The sequence below is a fragment of the Xenopus laevis genome, chromosome 9_10L, assembly GCF_017654675.1.
Source record: "Xenopus laevis strain J_2021 chromosome 9_10L, Xenopus_laevis_v10.1, whole genome shotgun sequence".
NCBI classification, from domain to species: domain Eukaryota; kingdom Metazoa; phylum Chordata; class Amphibia; order Anura; family Pipidae; genus Xenopus; species Xenopus laevis.
In genome coordinates, this window is record NC_054387.1 from 106,329,406 (window position 1) to 106,347,455 (window position 18,050).

General features: G+C 37.5%; 1 protein-coding gene across 1 annotated transcript in view; it reads left to right on the plus strand.

Moving 5' to 3' along the window:
* The window catches only part of tmem184a.L (transmembrane protein 184A L homeolog), a 48,164-nt gene that overhangs the window by 19,179 nt on the left and 10,935 nt on the right, over positions 1-18,050 (plus strand). The window contains exons 2-4 of the mRNA XM_018236361.2: positions 2,048-2,302; positions 8,268-8,433; positions 15,285-15,375. Of these exons, the coding sequence (XP_018091850.1) occupies positions 2,048-2,302; positions 8,268-8,433; positions 15,285-15,375 (512 nt within the window). The remainder of the gene's footprint in view (positions 1-2,047; positions 2,303-8,267; positions 8,434-15,284; positions 15,376-18,050) is intronic.

Here is an 18,050-nt window from a genome sequence, read left to right on the forward strand (position 1 = left end):
AAGGCTGATGGATTTATAAGGAGTTATTTACAAATGTACACACAAACCACTAGAGCCAGTTTTATAGATAATGCCTAGAGAAACTGTGTACATTTTATTCCTACATTACGGTTTTTGTGATTTTTTTTATTACAATAAACAGAGCAAAACCATGAAACTGAAAGAACTTGTATTTTCCAGCTTCCTGATTATTCAGGGCTATTGTAGCAGGAGAAATAAGGCATTTATATTACCAGTCACTGTGAAGTGTCCTGTATGAGCTCCTACTTATCTGTAATCTTGAAACGTAGGCAGCAGTTAAAGGAGGAGTGGGGCATGTTTAGGCAGTGCTTATTATCTCTATTTAAATAAACTGTAATTACCAGGGAAGGCTGATGGATCAACACAATGATTTTTTTGTAATTAAAAACTGCTTATGTTAAACACAAGGATATATTGCCCTTTTTGTCCATGTGTAGATTATATATTGTCACGGCTTTGTGGTAAAAAGTAGCAAAGTTTACACCATGTCTGGTAGCCCATAGCCATCAATGAGATATTTGCTCCCAGACAGGGGACCAGTAAATGCAATCTTATTACATTAGCACCTTTATATTTTTCATTGGGTTGGGTCATGGCCTACATGTTGGATGTTTATTGAAGGAGGGGAGTGTCAGTAAAAGTATTCCTTTGCACAAAGAACAATTCAGTAATGATGATTGCATTTTAGAGTTCCTATAACCTTACTTCTTACTTTATTATATTAAAACATACAGGGAAATTGGAAATCAATAACACAAAAAGCAACAAATAGTTTAAAATAGCTTAAAATAATACTCTGAATTCCCTAGAAAAGTAGAAACAAATATATTTAACATCAGTCTACTCTATATATAAATTTATTCTCAATTTAGCTATGTGTTAAATATTGGGTATTGAAAAATTGTTCATGCACCAGGCATATATGGGTTAAAATACGTTTCATTTGTACACTCTCACTTGGCCATCACACCATCACATTAGCTTTTTAAACTAAGACATAATGAGGGGTAATTTTAAAATTTCAGCACCTTATATAAACCTGTGTTAAAACATTTGAGTTATTTGGCTATCCAAGCTGGAACGGTTATAAATTCCATCTCTTAGACACAATCTAAAACACACACAGAAGCTTACTCACACAGACACAATCTCACACGAGACACAATCACACACACAGACACAATCACTCACACAGACTCGGATTTGTGGAAAGGCCACAAAGGCCCGGGCCTAGGGCAGCAAGATTTTAGGGCATCACGCCACCCATCTATATTATGATTTTTTCAGGAGCATTCTAATTCTCCTGTGTGCATAATTCCCAGTGCTCTAATGGGAACCAGTGCATGCCGTGATGTGAGAAAGGGGGGAATTTGAGGTGAGTGAGAGTGGTTGCGGCTATGCACAGACAAGTGGAGTGCACTAGTGATGTGTGGGCCGACCCGATACCCGCAGGACTCGCGGGTCAGGCGAGTTCAGGCCCGACCTCGCATTCCTCTTCGCGGGTGGGTGCGGATTGAGCTCTTCTCCCCGTCCACCACCTTCAAATGCCAGCTTCCGACTTTATAGCCGCACGCCTGCTCGCCCCGCCCCTTTTGTGACATCATCGGCGAGGCAGGTCTATAAAAAGAACCTGGAAGTCGGATGTGGGTGGCGCGGACTGAGGGAGGGTGGGTTACAGTCGGGTGCGGGTCAGGAAAAGCCTGACCCGCCCATCACTAGAGTGCACATTGCAAGGCTGCTCTCTCACTGGTGGAACTAGGGGTAGGCAGATAGCTGAGTTATAGCACCCCCACTCTGTTGCACCAAAGGTGCGTGGCTTTTCTGCCTAGCCCTAGTTCCGACCCTGATTAGAAGTTGGCACTGTGTTTCCAAATTTGTCAATTCTGCAACATGAGGAAAGGGTTCAATCCCTATTGCACCTTTTATTACCCCAGTGTTGATTGTGTAAACTCCCTTTGCTTGTCACTGTCCCAGATCTCATAATACTGCCCTATTTACCTTTTGCTCTCTGTCCTTCTCTTTACAGATGAATAATACCACAACCAGCATATTTCCCACTACTGGGCCAAACAACTCATTTACTAGTATGAATCAAACGCTTGGGCCATCTACACTCTCCAGCCTCATCATGTCCTATACTTCGGATGCTCAAAATGCTCCACAAATGAGGGATACAAATAATTCCTCTGAGGACAAAGACCAAATATTCTTGACGACAGCTGCTGCTAAAGGCATCTCTGGACTGTTTGTTTGGACAGCCCTGTTATTGACTTGCCACCAGGTAATGAGGTTATCCCCACTTAGAGGAGCCCAACTATACAGGCAGCATATCACATGAGTGGCCTAAGGATAAAGCTATCTGAACTTAGAAATGAGTACTGGGAACATAGCATATCAATTAAATATTGACTGAATTTAGAGGTTAGTTGATTCATGAGATCCATCATGGAGTAAATGTAGTTGTCTAGCTGTTGTTTGACAAATCCATGGTCATAATATTGCTGCTGTATTTGGGATTTCCTACCAAAGTATGTTTTGTATGTAGTATAGATTTTAAGGTCACCCAGACAAGTAGTGAAAGCATTATAGTACATTTTAATATTGGGTTTAGGAGATAACAGGTTCAAAAAGCCAGTAATTTGCAATCTGTTCTATAATAATTACAAATTTATGTACGTGTCTTTCCCCCTTAGAATGCTGTGCTCTGCCCTTGCCCAAACCAGCATTCTACTAGCACAGGGAATCTTAATCCAGTTGGGAGGAACCATGATATTTAGTTTGGGTCTCAATCTCCTTCAATACAGTAACATTTTCTCCCAAAATAGAAAACAATCACTAAAAGAGAGGCATAACTCAGTTGAGAAACTGATTTCCTCATGCTTACTTTGGGCTCCAGATAAAAAGTTTAAGAATTATCCATTCATTAACATGATGTTGAGGTTTCGTAGTGACAGTGTTGATGTTACATGTGACAAATGTAAAGGTTTCACTTGCTTAAAAGATATATTCAGTAGGTCTGTCCTCCTTGTTGAGGCTTCACTTACATTACATAAATTAGAGGTATAATAGAACAAGGCTTCCCAATAGGCTACTGGACCCTGTTACATTTGATATTATATAGCTAATATGTATTTCTTGAAACCTGTATCTATGGTTGTAGATTTTGTGAATGTAAAAGCTATTTGTACTTCAACAAATAATTGAGAATTCTGATATGCAAATTGACTGTGCAGTCAGAAATGCCTTACTGTCACTTCTACTTTATTTCCCTGTAAATGAAGCGCTACAAATAATTTGCAAGCTCCATCGCTCCATCATTATGCAGGCATACTTGTTATGGAAGATGCTAAGTAAACTTTGGCGCTTGAAATCATTTGGTAAAGGCTTTTTATGGATATTTGTGTAAAACGTTCTGCTTGTTTATTAAGTATAAAAACTTTTCTTAAGTACAAGTGATGTGAAAGATGTTCTTTGAATATATAACTCTAAATACATCACACACCTTATAGAAACCTTAGGGGCCGCAAGTAAGAATACTAATCATGAGGGGTTTAATGCTGAAAAAAGGAGCTGCCGAAGGTTTTCTACAAGTTACAAACCTTGAAGGTAGTGACCTGATCAGAACCAAACTCATGTCCCAAGTTCAGTTCTACCTGCTTCTTATGTATTGTAGAACATTCTTGGTAATTGGAGCAACCTGGACATTCAATGTAATTTTAAAAAACACTTTTTAATAGACATTTAAAAATATATATTTCACTAATAATTTTTATTTTTAAAACATTCTTGAGATATTTCCTTTGTTATTACTGTAAACCCTAAGCATGTTAAATGTTACGTCCTCGCATGTATCCCACTAATTGGAATGAAGCTGGGCATTATAAGGCTACTCTTACAGTACAACCCTGTCTCTTACAAATGGGAAATGCCTATTTTATTCACATTCCTTCCATTTAAAAATTTGTACAGTGAACTGAAACATTGAGTTGTTTGCAGCAGTCGTGCCTGTCTGTGGTCTCTTCCTTGAGTCATAACTGCATTCCTCTCCAACAGACGGTTCTGGCAGATCAATTAAGGCGGGTGCTTGAATGTGACCAAACCTCTCCCAGAATTTCGTTAGAAATCTTGCCAAGAATGGACCCAGAAAAAACTTTTATTTGGAGAGTAATAAAACTTTTTTATAACCAAAAAATATGACAAGAAGGAAAAATGGTATAAAGAAGGAATTACTGCTCCCCTCTAATTTATCTACAGCTTCTCAAACACACATCTGGTTCTCTGTTCTTAATCTCTAATAATAGTTCAGTGCCTTGTAACTGATTTGGCTGCCCCAGAAGAAATCCCAACTGAAGACAGAACAGTTTTATTTTATTTATTTTTCAATGTTTAAATGCATGTTCAGTATTGTGCTATAAATATAGAAGTGGTCCAGATTCTAGGTAACTTATATACTGGTATTTTATTCTCTAAAGAGTCATTAAAATATCTAGCAGAACCCTGATTGGGACAAGAAAGTCTCTACCTTGAGACTTAGGGTCAGGCCACACAGGGCGTTTTGGGGAGATTTGGTGGTCGCCTGGCAACTAATCGCCTAGTTTTTGGGCCATCAATCTCCCCAAACGCCTTCCCTGAATATGTGCTGGCTAAAATGAAAAAAATGCCAGCGCTAATCACACGCGGCGATTTGTTTTCCGAAGTCAACCGAGGTTTCCTCGTGAGGCGACTTCGGGCGACTTCGGAAAATGAACCGATGCGTGTGATTAGCGCCGGCTTTTTTCATTTTAGCTGGCGCATAATTAAGGGAAGGCGTTTGGGGAGATTGGTCGTCGCAAAAACTAGGCGATTAGTCGCCAGGCGACCAAATCTCCCCAAAACGCCCTGTGTGGACTTACCCTAAACAGGCTCTTGATTCAACAGGTCTCAGTCAAAATGTGCATAACAGCTGTTTGATCTGATTGTTTGGAAGGGGTAGAGTGTAATTCTAGGCTATTTATTCTTCTGTATTTTCATAACATGGCTTATAATATGGAAATGTGGGTTTGCTCTCCCTGCCTTGTGTATAGTGTATGACATAATACACACAATTAGTTATCTATATGGCTGTAAAAAATAACATTACAGTTCCACAGGTATAATCATATTCAGGCTTAGTTTTATGCTAATATCACTCAGGGCAATTTTTTATTTCTTCAACGTTTCTGAGGAGAGGTCCCCCTGTCACCCCATTTATGCTTTAGGCAGAGTGTATCCCTTATATAGCAGGGCAGTATCCCTGTATCAAAGGAACCCTTTTGGGGCAGAAGTAGAAGAAAGTACTGGTTTGGAACCTGTTATCCAAAATTCTTGGACCTGAGGTTTTCCGGATAAGGGATCTTTTTGTAATCTGGATGATCATACTTCAAATCTACTAAAAATCATTTAAACATTAAATAAACCCAGAAGGATTAAAATGGATTCTATGGCAAATAACGGATCCCATACAAAATAATATGGATACCATTTAATTGTAATTATATGAAAATTATTTTTACAGTATACAGCATCGGACTTGGGTGTGCTGGGCCTACCAGGGCTGCAAAGTCTAGGGCCCCCTTTGTGACCTCCTGGCTCCCTTTTCCCTCCATCCCCCACCTGTCCTCATCCCACCCACATACACTTTACCTCTTTCAGACTGCTTAACTTGCAACCACGGGGGAGTGTGCTGAGTGTCCACAGCAGCTACAGGTAGCAGATCTGTGTCAGCAGGGGCCCATGAAGCCTGGGGCCAATCAGTGGCCCTCCATCTGAAACAGACTTTAATTGTCCCAAATCCAACAAATTTGGCGAATGTCACAATCAGAATAATCGGGTCTAATTCTTCAACTTTAGTAATTCATCTAAAGCAAATCCATAAACTACTTTTATCTGCAAGACTTTATAAAACAAAAGCTATAAAGCTTAAAGGGATACTATCATGGGAAAAAACATTTTTTTCAAAATTAATCGGTTAATAGTGCTGCTCCAGCAGAATTTTGCGCTGAAATCCATTTCTCAAAAGAGCAAATAGATTATTTTATATTCAATTTCGAAATCTGACATGGGGCTAGACATATTGTCAATTTCTCAGCTGCCCCAAGTCATGTGACTTGTGCTCTGATAAACTTCAATCACTCTTTACTGCTGTACTGCAAGTTGGAGTGATATCACTCCCTCCCTTTCCCCCCCCCCCAGCAGCCAAACAAAAGAACAATGGGAGGTAACCAGATAGCAGCTCCCTAACACAAGATAACAGCTGCCTGGTAGATCTAAGAACAACACTCAATAGTAAAAACCCATGTCCCACTGAGACACATTCAGTTACATTGAGAAGGAAAAACAGCAGCCTGCCAGAAAGCATTTCTCTCCTAAAGTGCAGGCACAAGTCACATGACCAGGGGCAGCTGGGAAATTGACAAAATGTCTAGCACCAGTAGATTTCAAAATTGAATATAAAAAATCTGTTTGCTCTTTTGAGAAATGGATTTCAGTGCAGAATTCTGCTGGAGTAGCACTATTAACTGATGCGTTTTGAAAAAAAACATGTTTTCCGATGACAGGATCCCTTTAAGGATAACAACTTAGAGGTTATAGTAGTTGGCCACTCTTCAAATAAACTTGTAGCACTGTGGCAACCAATGACACCCATTGACCCTGTAGAAGGTTACAAGTTACAGCACATCTTACCCTCCACCCTACCTGTGTCATCCCATCTGTACAATTCGCCCATCACTGATTGACAAAATAGCTTGTAATATGTTTTTTTTCATCCATAAAGTCAATGCTTGTATCACAATGAAATCAGCCATTGCATGGCCAACATTAGCACTCTAGAAAGCCTGACTTTGGAAATAAATATTCAATCACTGAAACTCTTATTTCTGTAAGGCAGGTATGGGATCCCTTGCCGGAAACCCTTTATTCAAAACGCTCTGAATCACAGGAAGGCCATTTCCATAGACCCAAAATAATTCTAATTTTTAAAAATGATTTCCTTTTTCGCTGTAATAATAAAACAGTACCTTGTACCTGATCCTAAGTAAGCTGCATGAATCCATATTGGTGGCAAAATAATCCTATTGGTGTTTTATATTTAAATGATTATTAGCAGATGAAAAATCAAATCCAAAAATCCAATGAGTTATCCAGAAAGCCCCCAGGTCAGCATTCTGGATAATAGATCCTACACCTGTTATCACTTTTTCCACAAAATGTGGACAGCACTCCTTATAAGTAAAAGGAGTGGGGTATAATTTGTAGATGACAGCAAAAAGATCATAAACAGAGTCACAAAACTTGGGAAATCCTAGAGAATGTCATGCAGTGATATCACCGTACGGGCAATTTGTGAAATTTCTGAGTATTGGAAACTTGTGACTAAACTCTTGTGTTTCCCTGCACTGAAAACTGAAATCAGTATTACAGAATTCTCAGTCCACATGAGCCATTACCGTATGCTAACTGAGCTAATGATTCACAGGACAATGCTGATTGTTCTCTTTCTCTCTCCCCCTCACCATCCCTTGCATAGACCTACCTCTGTCAACAGTGAGAAGATGGGAATGTGACACTTTGCTGTGCGTCTAATCTCTAACTAATAAGTTAATGTATATGGAACAGGGCATAATGGCTCGGACCACACGGTTTATTGCTTATTTCTCATTTCTGAGCTGTGTTATCATCGAGAGAGAGATATCTCCATCTGCCGCAGACCCAAATGATATTTGATAAGGAAGTGAACCTTGTCCTCTTGCCTGTGGACTGCCTGGTGTCTCCCTCCTCCTACGCCTCTTGTTAAACAGACCTATGGTCCAAAATAAAGAGAATTCATGCTGGGAATGTTCTATAAGAATTAGATATGGAGTGTGCTTCTTTTACTTGCACTACTTACTCTTGACTACTACTTATTCTTGCCATGGTAAATTAGACATTTAATTTAATAAAAATATTGGCCCAGACTGATAATAATTCCCCTATAATTGCTGAAAATTCTTCCCCCATTACCCTAAAATGTTATAGCTGTTTTTACCATACGCCTATAAGTGTTCCAGGATGCTGCTTCTTTAATCACATCCGTACGTATTTATGGAATCTCACGAGGTGCATTACAACTGCTGATAATGGGAAACGTTTATACTGCATAATGACCAGCATGTGAGTGATATCACCTTGCTTATTGCAACAGAAGGTTCAAAAAGTCATTTCCACTGCTATTTTTTTCTTTTGTACAGATTTACCTCCACCTTAGAAATTACACTATGCCCAACGAGCAGCGCTACATCATCCGGATCCTGTTTATTGTACCAATATACTCCTTTGACTCATGGCTGAGCCTGTTACTGATTGGCAATGATCAGTACTATGTGTATTTCGACTCTGTAAGAGATTGCTACGAAGGTGAGTATAACACAGTGTGATACCGTGTCCATTATTTCTCACAGCACAAAAGGGGGCAATGTGCTACCTTTTGAGTTATTTGGAGCTATAAGAAAAAGGTTAACCATACACCAGTGGGATGGTTAATAAATAAATTGGCCTACATGTTCATGTTGCTGGAAAAAGGCAGGAATGTGTCCCCTACCACTGCAAATATTTAGGGGCTAAATACTGTCCTACTGACTTTTTTCTCTGTAGGATTCATCTTGCAGGTTTAGCAATGTCAAATGTGTAATGTTATACCTGTTATACCTATATCTGTTAAATCACCAGCTACGTCTGGGGGCAGAACTACGAATTTACTGGCAATGTACTGACCAGTAAAATTGTAACTTCCTGTCCATCACTTCAATCCCCGACCTTCTCCAGTACCTAACCCAGCCCTTTAAGCCCTCAGTTCATGCTTCAACATCCTACAGTTCCTGTAACCTACCCTGATCTACTCATTCAACTTTGGCTCCCCACAGTAATATTTAAGGAAAAACGACAACCCTATCCATAAGACACTTAAAGGAAAATGAAACCCTAAAAATGTATATGGCTAAAATGCCAAATTTTAATTACTGACCTTGTTGCACCAGCCTAAAGTTTCAGCTTGTCAATAGCAGCAATTGTCTAGGACTTCAAACTTGTCACAGGGGTCACCATCTTGGAAAGTGTCTGTGACACTTACATGCTCATATGGAGAAAACTTGACTGTGTCGGAGGCGCCAATGAAGCAGGATGCCGGGGAAACCAAACTTGTAGTAAAACATAGAATCTTTATTAGTCCTGGTTAAAACACAAATTGGAAGTGCGGGCAGAGAAACCAGCCTAAGGCGTTTCGTGACCAAAGTCACTTCATCAGAAGCATAGGCGCCCCCTATAGGTGCAAGACCACACCAATTAAAAATGCATATTAGTTTAAATTCAAATGGTCACCATACGTAAGTGAAGAAATCTCCAATAATTGATATAATTGATAAACATCATGCATTTAAATTAAAATGGTAATTAGAGTTATATATCATAAATATTTAAGCAGCAGCAGGTGGAACTTGATACAGCCCATATAATAATAATAATTATAAATATTATAATTAGTTTATAATATTATATTAGTGCTACGCAATATGTTGGCGCTATATAAATACATGTTAATAATAAATAATAAATATAAATATAAATATATAAATATATTGGTAATAACAGCATATTACATGCTCAGTGGGCTCTGAGCAGCTGGTGAGAAGTTAAGCTTAGGGGTTGTCATTAATTATCCATCAGAAAATGAGGTTGGTCTGTAATTTAAGCTGATGCTACAGGGCTGATTATTATATTCTGATGCTAATAGTGTGTATAAAGTGTGTATAAATATGTTGTCAGCAGGGGGCGCTTTTGGCTTCTGATGAAGTGACCGTTATAGTCACGAAACGCGTATAGCCATGCACTCCCCTGCTCTGTTTCATCAATTTTTCTATTTTTGAGTTTTCTAATGTATTTTAAATGAAACAATAAACCTGGATTTTATTTTACCTATATTGGTAATCTCTATCCCCACCATTGAGCCAGTGATTGTGCCTTTAACCTCATTGAATTGATGCTAATTGCACTGGTTTCTGTGCTGTCATGTAGTAATTATCTGTATTAATGACAAATCAGCCTTATATTGTGACATTTCTATTCTATGTGTACTGTATATTGTGAGTGGGTCCCTAAGCTCAGTAAGTGACAGCAGCACAGAGCATGTGCATCAGCAGAAAAGAACATGGGGAGCTACTGGGGCATCTTCAAAGACACAGATCTTCCCTGCTAAAAAAAAACTGTGGTTGCCTTAGGCTGGTACAGAAGCCAAAATATAATGTACAACATTTATAGCCTACTTCTTTAGTTAGGCTTTAGTTCTCCTTTAAGACAAAAAGTTTGCAGTGACCATGACCTGGTGCCTCGTGGCATCTCCAGCACTTGGTCAGCAAACTGGTCAGTTCAGTCCCTTTTGGGGGGTTCAAACCTTTTTGTCCGGGTTCCATTTATTTCATAATAATTATTATCATGACTGTTTCAATATCTATACACTATTTAGAATGGCAAAAGTATGCATTCCAGATCTTTCTCTTATTGCACATAAGGCTGGGCTTCCAATTGTATCCACTGAAATAAATGTGCATTCTAATTGGACTTTATGTTGGCTGTGCTTGCCAGTATATCGGCCACCAGCCCAAGACCTGTTATCCAGAATGCTCAGGACCTGGGGGGTTTTCTGGATAAAGGATATTTCCATAATTTAGATCTTCATACCTTAAAGGGATCCTGTCATCAGAAAACATGTTTTTTTCAAAACGCATCAGTTAATAGTGTTACTCCAGCAGAATTCTGCACTGAATCCATTTCTCAAAAGAGCAAACAGATTTTTTTATATTCAATTTTGAAATCTGACATGGGGCTAGACATATTGTCAATTTCCCAGCTGCCCCTGGTTATGTGACTTGTGCCTGCACGTTAGGAGAGAAATACTTTCTGGCAGGCTGCTGTTTTTCCTTCTCAATGTAACTGATGGGACATGGGATTTTACTATTGAGTGTTGTTCTTAGATCTACCAGGGAGCTGTTATCTTGTGTTAGGGAGCTGCTATCTGGTTACCTTCCCATTGTTCTTTTGTTTGGCTGCTGGTGGGGGAAAGGGAGGGGGGGTGATATCACTCCAACTTGCAGTACAGCAGTAAAGAGTGATTGAAGTTTATCAGAGCACAAGTCACATGACCTGGGGCAGCTGGGAAATTGACAAAATGTCTAGCACCATGTCAGATTTCAAAATTGAATATAAAAAAATCTGTTTGCTCTTTTGAGAAATGGATTTCAGTGCAGAATTCTGCTGGAGCAGCACTATTAACTGATTCATTTCGAGAATTTTTTTTTTCCCATGACAGTATCCCTTTAAGTCTACTAGAAAATCATTTAAACATTAAACAAATCCAATAGGATTGTTTTGACTCCAATAAGGATACGTTATATCTCAGTTGGGGAAAAGTACAAGGTATTGTTTTGTGATTACAGAGAAATCATTTTTTAAAATCTTAAATGATTTAAAATCATTTAAACATTAAACAAATCCAATAGGATTGTTTTGACTCCAATAAGGATAAGTTATATCTCAGTTGGGGAAAAGTACAAGGTATTAGTTTGTGATTACAGAGAAATCATTTTTTAAAATCTTAAATTATCTCATTAAAATTGAGTCTATGGGAGATGGGCTTCCCTTATTTCTGAACTTTCTGGATAAATGGGTTCCATACCTATATAGATAAACTATGGGGCACTGCACAATGCAGTCGCATGACAACAATAACTGGGTCAGTGTACTGTGAAAAATAGTGCTTGAAACATCACGTGGGCATTGTATAACCTTGCATGAAGGTCCTTTGAAGCCATAATTCCTGTAGCATCCCCTTATGTTAGTGAAACTGAGAATTCCTTTCCTCTGAGTATCTAAATATAGCAGACCTAGTGGCATTTTTATCTGGGATCTCTGCCACAAATATAAGTACAGATTATTATCATTTTAGATTTGGCACTGCCGCCAAGCTCTCGTAGATGAAATCACAGCCCCATTAATACATATGTCTCAAGGTACATTGAAATACATTTTCTGTTATTATCTCTTCATTGTGCTAGAAATCCATATGGTGGAATGTATTGGGATTTTGCCTTTTTTTTTTTTTTTTTTTTAAAAATAACATCATTCATCTTATACTTTTTTTAGTATTGTTTCCTGTTACAGAACACTGCAAGGTCAATCTGTTCATGGTATAAAAGCTATGATGTAGAAAATCCATAGCAATGCTGGATATTACGTAGTACAGGTATGGGATCCGTTATGCAGAAACTGATTATCCATGAAGCTCTAAATAACGAAAATAGACTAAATTTTAATCAAATAATTTAATTTTTTTAAAATGATTTCCTTCTTCTCTGTAGTAATAAAACAAGACTATGCAGTTGATCCCAACTAAGATATAATTAATCCTTACTGGAAGCAAACCCAGCCTGTTGGGTTTATTTAATGTTGACATGATTTTCTAGTAGATTTAGGGGGTTATTTCCTAAATTCTGAATGCAAAAATCATGAAAATTTTGTTTGTTTTTTTTTCATAAAATCAGACTTTTGAAAAATCACAAATTTTGCGTAATTTATTAAACCCTGAGGATGGAAAAGTCCAAATCAGAAAATCTGGCATCTCAGACCTGCCAAGGTGGCATATAGGTCCCAATGATTTTTTTTAGGTGCAATGGGTTTCGTGCAAATATATGTTTTTGGGTGAAAAATCACAAAAAAACTTGAAAAATGTTTCGGGTGAAAAATCAAAAAAAACCTTGAAAATTGGATTTTTCCCGCAAACAAAATTTTTGAGAAAATGTAATAAATAAGTGTAAAAATCCCGAGCAGATTTGATCAGAGTTTGCAGCAGAAAATGTTGAGATAAAATTTGGATAAATAAACCCCTTAAGGCATAAACATCAAAATTATGGGAAGATCTGTTATCTGGAAAACCCCAGGTCCTGTGCCTTCTGGATAACAGGTCCCATACCTGTAGTTCATTTAAATGCAGAATTTTAAAATAAATTCTAACTATAGTATGGCAAGATAGTTAATTTCTTTAACTAATTAGGATACTTTATGTCCACAGTTATCAAGTTCTTAGTAAGTAATCACAATTGTCAAAAGGTTGTATGTAAGTAATCACAATTGTCAAAAGGTTGTATGTAAGTAATCACAATTGTCAAAAGGTTGTATGTAAGTAATCACAATTGCCTTAGTAATCACAGCAGGAATATACTGTATGTAGCGCTTAGTAAACTGACTTTACTGTGGTCAGTTTTAGCTACTTTCAGTGTGGGGTAATACCACAAATGAGGCCCTCTCTCTCAGGGGTAAGCACTCACAACAGGGTGGAGGCAGGGTGTAGTGCAACTCTAACCAGGTACAATTGCACAATAAATGGGTGCCAGTAGTTCTTTAATGCTTAACCAGAACAGTATATTTATTTAAACATAGCACAGATCCACAAAGGAGTATTCAGAACAATCAGATGGCATAAAGGAAGCAAATACTCACAGCACCATGCATTGGGCTGGATCCCTACTGGCAAGGGTTCATGTCAGCAGAGGTAGCAGTTATGTAAAAGGTACAGCCAGCTTTCAGGATCTCTTTAGTTGGCATCTAGGGGAATTCCTATCATCCCTAGTCTCAGCACTTTGTCCCTACTTGTGGGCTATTAGTACCCGGGATCTTAATTCCTCTGTCTCCTTGTCGGAGCTTTGAGCTGCTCAACTAACTAAGCTATCTATCACTCCTAGAGTCATCTATGACAGAGTATGCTAATCTATTTACTAGAGCCAATGCTCCTAGGATCACACTACCCATTCCCTTCCAGCCTACTTGGTTGGGCTAAAGTAATGGACCAGACCGCATGGTTCCCAAGACCTTTATACTACTGCACAATGCCATCTGGTGTACACTGTGAGAACAACATGGGTTACATAAGCACAAGGTCCCCATCAGGACCCACTTGGCCTCCATACTACTAGGGATGTGCCTGTCAATAATGTGTAAGGGTGTCTAAATTTTCACATCCCTACATGTATATTAAATATTTTTCTACATACTGCTCAGTACAATTATGCTGTTATATTTTTATTACTTGTGATTACTTGTGACAAGTCGATATCTAAAGATTGTATTTGTGTTCGTGCTTGCCCAATACATTTTATTTTATTCGGAAATTTTAGCACATTATAGCACGTTATCCAGAAACCTCAGAATTACAGGAAGACCATTTCCCATAGACTTAATTTTAAACAAATAATTCAGATTTTTAAACATGATTTCCGTATTCTCTGTAATAATTGAACAGTACCCTGTACTTGATTCCTACTCAGATATATTTAATCTGTATTGGAGGCAAAACAATCATATTAGGTTTATTTAAACTTTAAGGGTCGAAGTGAATTCGAGGGAATTTTCGAACTAAAAAAAATTCGAAATTCAAAGTAATTTTTTGGATACTTCGACCATCGAATAGGATACTATGACTTCTAATTTCCTTCGACTCAAAGTAAAAATCGTTCAAATATTTGACCATTTGCTAATCGAAGTACTGTCTCTTTAAAACAACTTTGACTTCAATACTTCGCCAAATTAAACCTGCCGAGGTGCTATGTTAGCCTATGGGGACCTCCTACAACAAGTCTTTACACAATTCGATATTCGAATTCGAAGTTTTTTAATTCGATGGTTGAATTTAAAAGTTTTTTGTACTTTGAAATTCGACCCTTGATAAATCTGCCCCAAAATGATATTTAGGAGATTAAGGGGCAAATTTACTTATGGTCGAATATCGAGGGTTAATTAACCCTCATATTCGACTGCCGAAGGTAAATCCTTCGACTTCGAATATCGAATTCGAAGGATTTACCGCAATTCGTTCGTTCGAACGAAAAAACGAAAAATCATATATATAATCATATAATATCACCAGATAGCCCTTATTTTTGAGCATCCGTGGTTATTATTGATTCAGAATATAAGGCCCTGAAAAACACTTCACAGTCAAAAAGTGATTTCCTCCCCCCCTTTTGTTTTTTTTAAATTTTTTATTGAGTTGTGAAGAATCAGCTGAGTTTTCCTACATATTCATACTGTTCATGAGTGTATTCTTCTAACATTGAGTTACCGGTATTTCTTTTTTGTTGCACAATTTGAATTTAATCCACTGCATATAATCCCTACAAACAAACAGTATTTTTTTTATAAATATTTATGTTTCATTCCCACAGCTTTTGTTATATATAGTTTCCTCAGCCTCTGCTTTGAATACCTTGGCGGGGAGAGTGCGATTATGACAGAGATCCGAGGGAAGCCGATAAGGTTATACATTGTTTATTTTATTTTCTAACGGATATTTATTCTGACCAATAAGGGGTTTTCAATTTTTTATTTTCTAACGGATATTTATTCTGACCAATAAGGGGTTTTCAAATATATAACTGTATGTATGACTGGTAGTGATGGGCGAATTTGCACCGTTTCAATTCGCCAAAAAATTCACAAATTTCCAGCGAAATTCGCGAAACGGCATCGGTGTCTCATTTTTGACGCCGGCGTCAGTTTTTGGCGACATTTTCTTTTTGACACCATCGAATTTTCGCGGGCGTTTCGCTAATTTATCGTGCAAATTTGCCTCAAATTTGCGTCTGGCGAATAAATTCGCCCATCACTAATGACTGGTCCTTAAGGGCAAAACAACATGGCACATCTCATGGTGAAGAGATGCATCAGTTATTGCTCAGTTGCCCAGCAAGGACTTTTTGAGATTCAGCCATGATATATGACTGATGTTCACTCAGAGGTTGTCGTCAGCTAATACATAATAATAGTAAAGGACACATAAACAATTATTGCCATCTATCATACTTCAGTAAACAGCTTTATTGTATAATCACTGAGTAAGCAGCATAGCAGTAATCTCTTGTTCATTTAAACTAATACGCATTCAAAATGCTTTTTTTATGCAGAGTAACCTATGGACATGCCTTTAATCAAATCACTGTTTCTAAAAATGTAATTTAAAACTAATTTCCCATTAAATGGGTTTCTTAACTCTGTGGTTCATTTAACGAGATACAGTTGTCACATAATTACCCCCTTTTTATGAATTTTCATTTCTCTTTTTAATTCAAGCTTTAATAGTGTTACGTTAAAGATTCCGAGTTCATCATCATCATCATCATCATCATCATCATTTATTTATATAGCGCTGTCAAGATACGCAGTGCTTTACTGCAGTTATAGCAAACAGGGAATAAATGGTGGATAACAGACAAGGATTACAGAGTACAATAGGGTTTACAAACTAAAAGGTTAGGGTACAATTGAGACATTAGGATTATATAAACACTTTGTCATTTTTGATACAGCAATGATTAATTAAGGTACATCGAATAGGCCTCTTTAAACAGATGGGTTCATGTATTTTGACAGCCCTTGGGTAATGTATATTCATAGTTAAATGAGAAAACAACTATTCCAGGCAGCAGCGTTGTATTTGTAAATATGCCTTTCAGACAATGGGTGATCTTGCCCTGTATCCATAGGAAGAGGGAGATTTTTTTTTTATTGTGAACATGTGTGACCAGAAGCAGTGAGTCACTTGGCTATCCATGCTGGAACTAATAATAAGGCCACAAAGTCCACAATTTGGGTTTTATGCAAGAATTTACATATAAGGCAGGTCAGTCACTATTTTATATATATATATATATATATATATATATATATATATATATATATATATATATATACATACATATATATATATATATATATATATTGCTAGGGTTACCAAGGCCAGAATTACAAATTTACGGTAATGTATTTGCTGATAAATTTTCAGTCCATAATTATTTTGCCTCCAGTGAATAGCCCTTACCAGTCCGACCCTGGCCCTTAAGGATCCGGCAAAAAGCTGGCAACCCCTCAGTTTCTCGTTTAGATTTGACAGAAAGTATCTGGCAGTAAGGGGCAGATTTATCAAGCGTCAAATTTCGAGGGTTAAAAAACCCTCGAAGTAAAATCCTTCGAATTCCAATATCGAATTGGAAGGATTTTAGCGCAAAATGTTAGATCGAACAATCGGATATAAATCGTTCGACCGAACGATAAAATCCTTCGAATTGAACGATTCGAACGATTTTTAGTGATCGATCGAATGATTTTTATTCGATCAAAAAAAACTGATTTTTATTCGATCAAAAAAAAAAAAAAGAAAAGTGCCCTGGAAGGTCCCCATAGGCTAACATTGCACTTCGGTAGGTTTAAAGTGGCGAAGTATGAAGTCAAATTTTTTTTTTTAAAGAGACACTGCTTCGATTATCGAATGGTCCAATAGTCGAACGATTTTTACTTGAAATTGTTTGAATCATTCGATTAGATCGAATTCGATCAAATTTGACCAATTCGATGGTCGAAGTACACAAAAAATTACTTCTAAATTCGAATATTTTTGCATTCAAACTATTCACTCGAGCTTAGTAAATCTGCCCCCAAGTTAAGGGCTTTGTTTCCAAATAAGCGCCTGATAATAAGCTCCCCCATGCAGGGAAAAGAAACGACTAGTTTTAAAATGTGTTGATTACCGTAACTGCTGCAGGCACAGTACTCAAACACTGTCTGATTTTGAAGCTATTTAAGGCATTTGCAAATTAACCTCATTTTCATATGTGGGGTTTCTGTGTCCTATAATATTAACATTTATTAACTGTTGGCAAGCTCTGTGTAAACCTCTGCACATATATGATTAGCTCACATCTATAGTTCATATATGTGTATATATCTATGAGTATATATTTACATTTTAGGGAAACAAAGGCTAAAAGGCAATACAAAATAAATGTGTATTGGGGTGGAAAACATGTTTGTGGGTACCAATATGGCTCTTGGATAGTGATGACTGAATTTTTTTGGCAGCCATGGATTTGCGGCAAAATTCTGCATTTTGCCATCTGTTAATTTTTTTCACAAAACTGCAGGAAAAATTTGCTGCA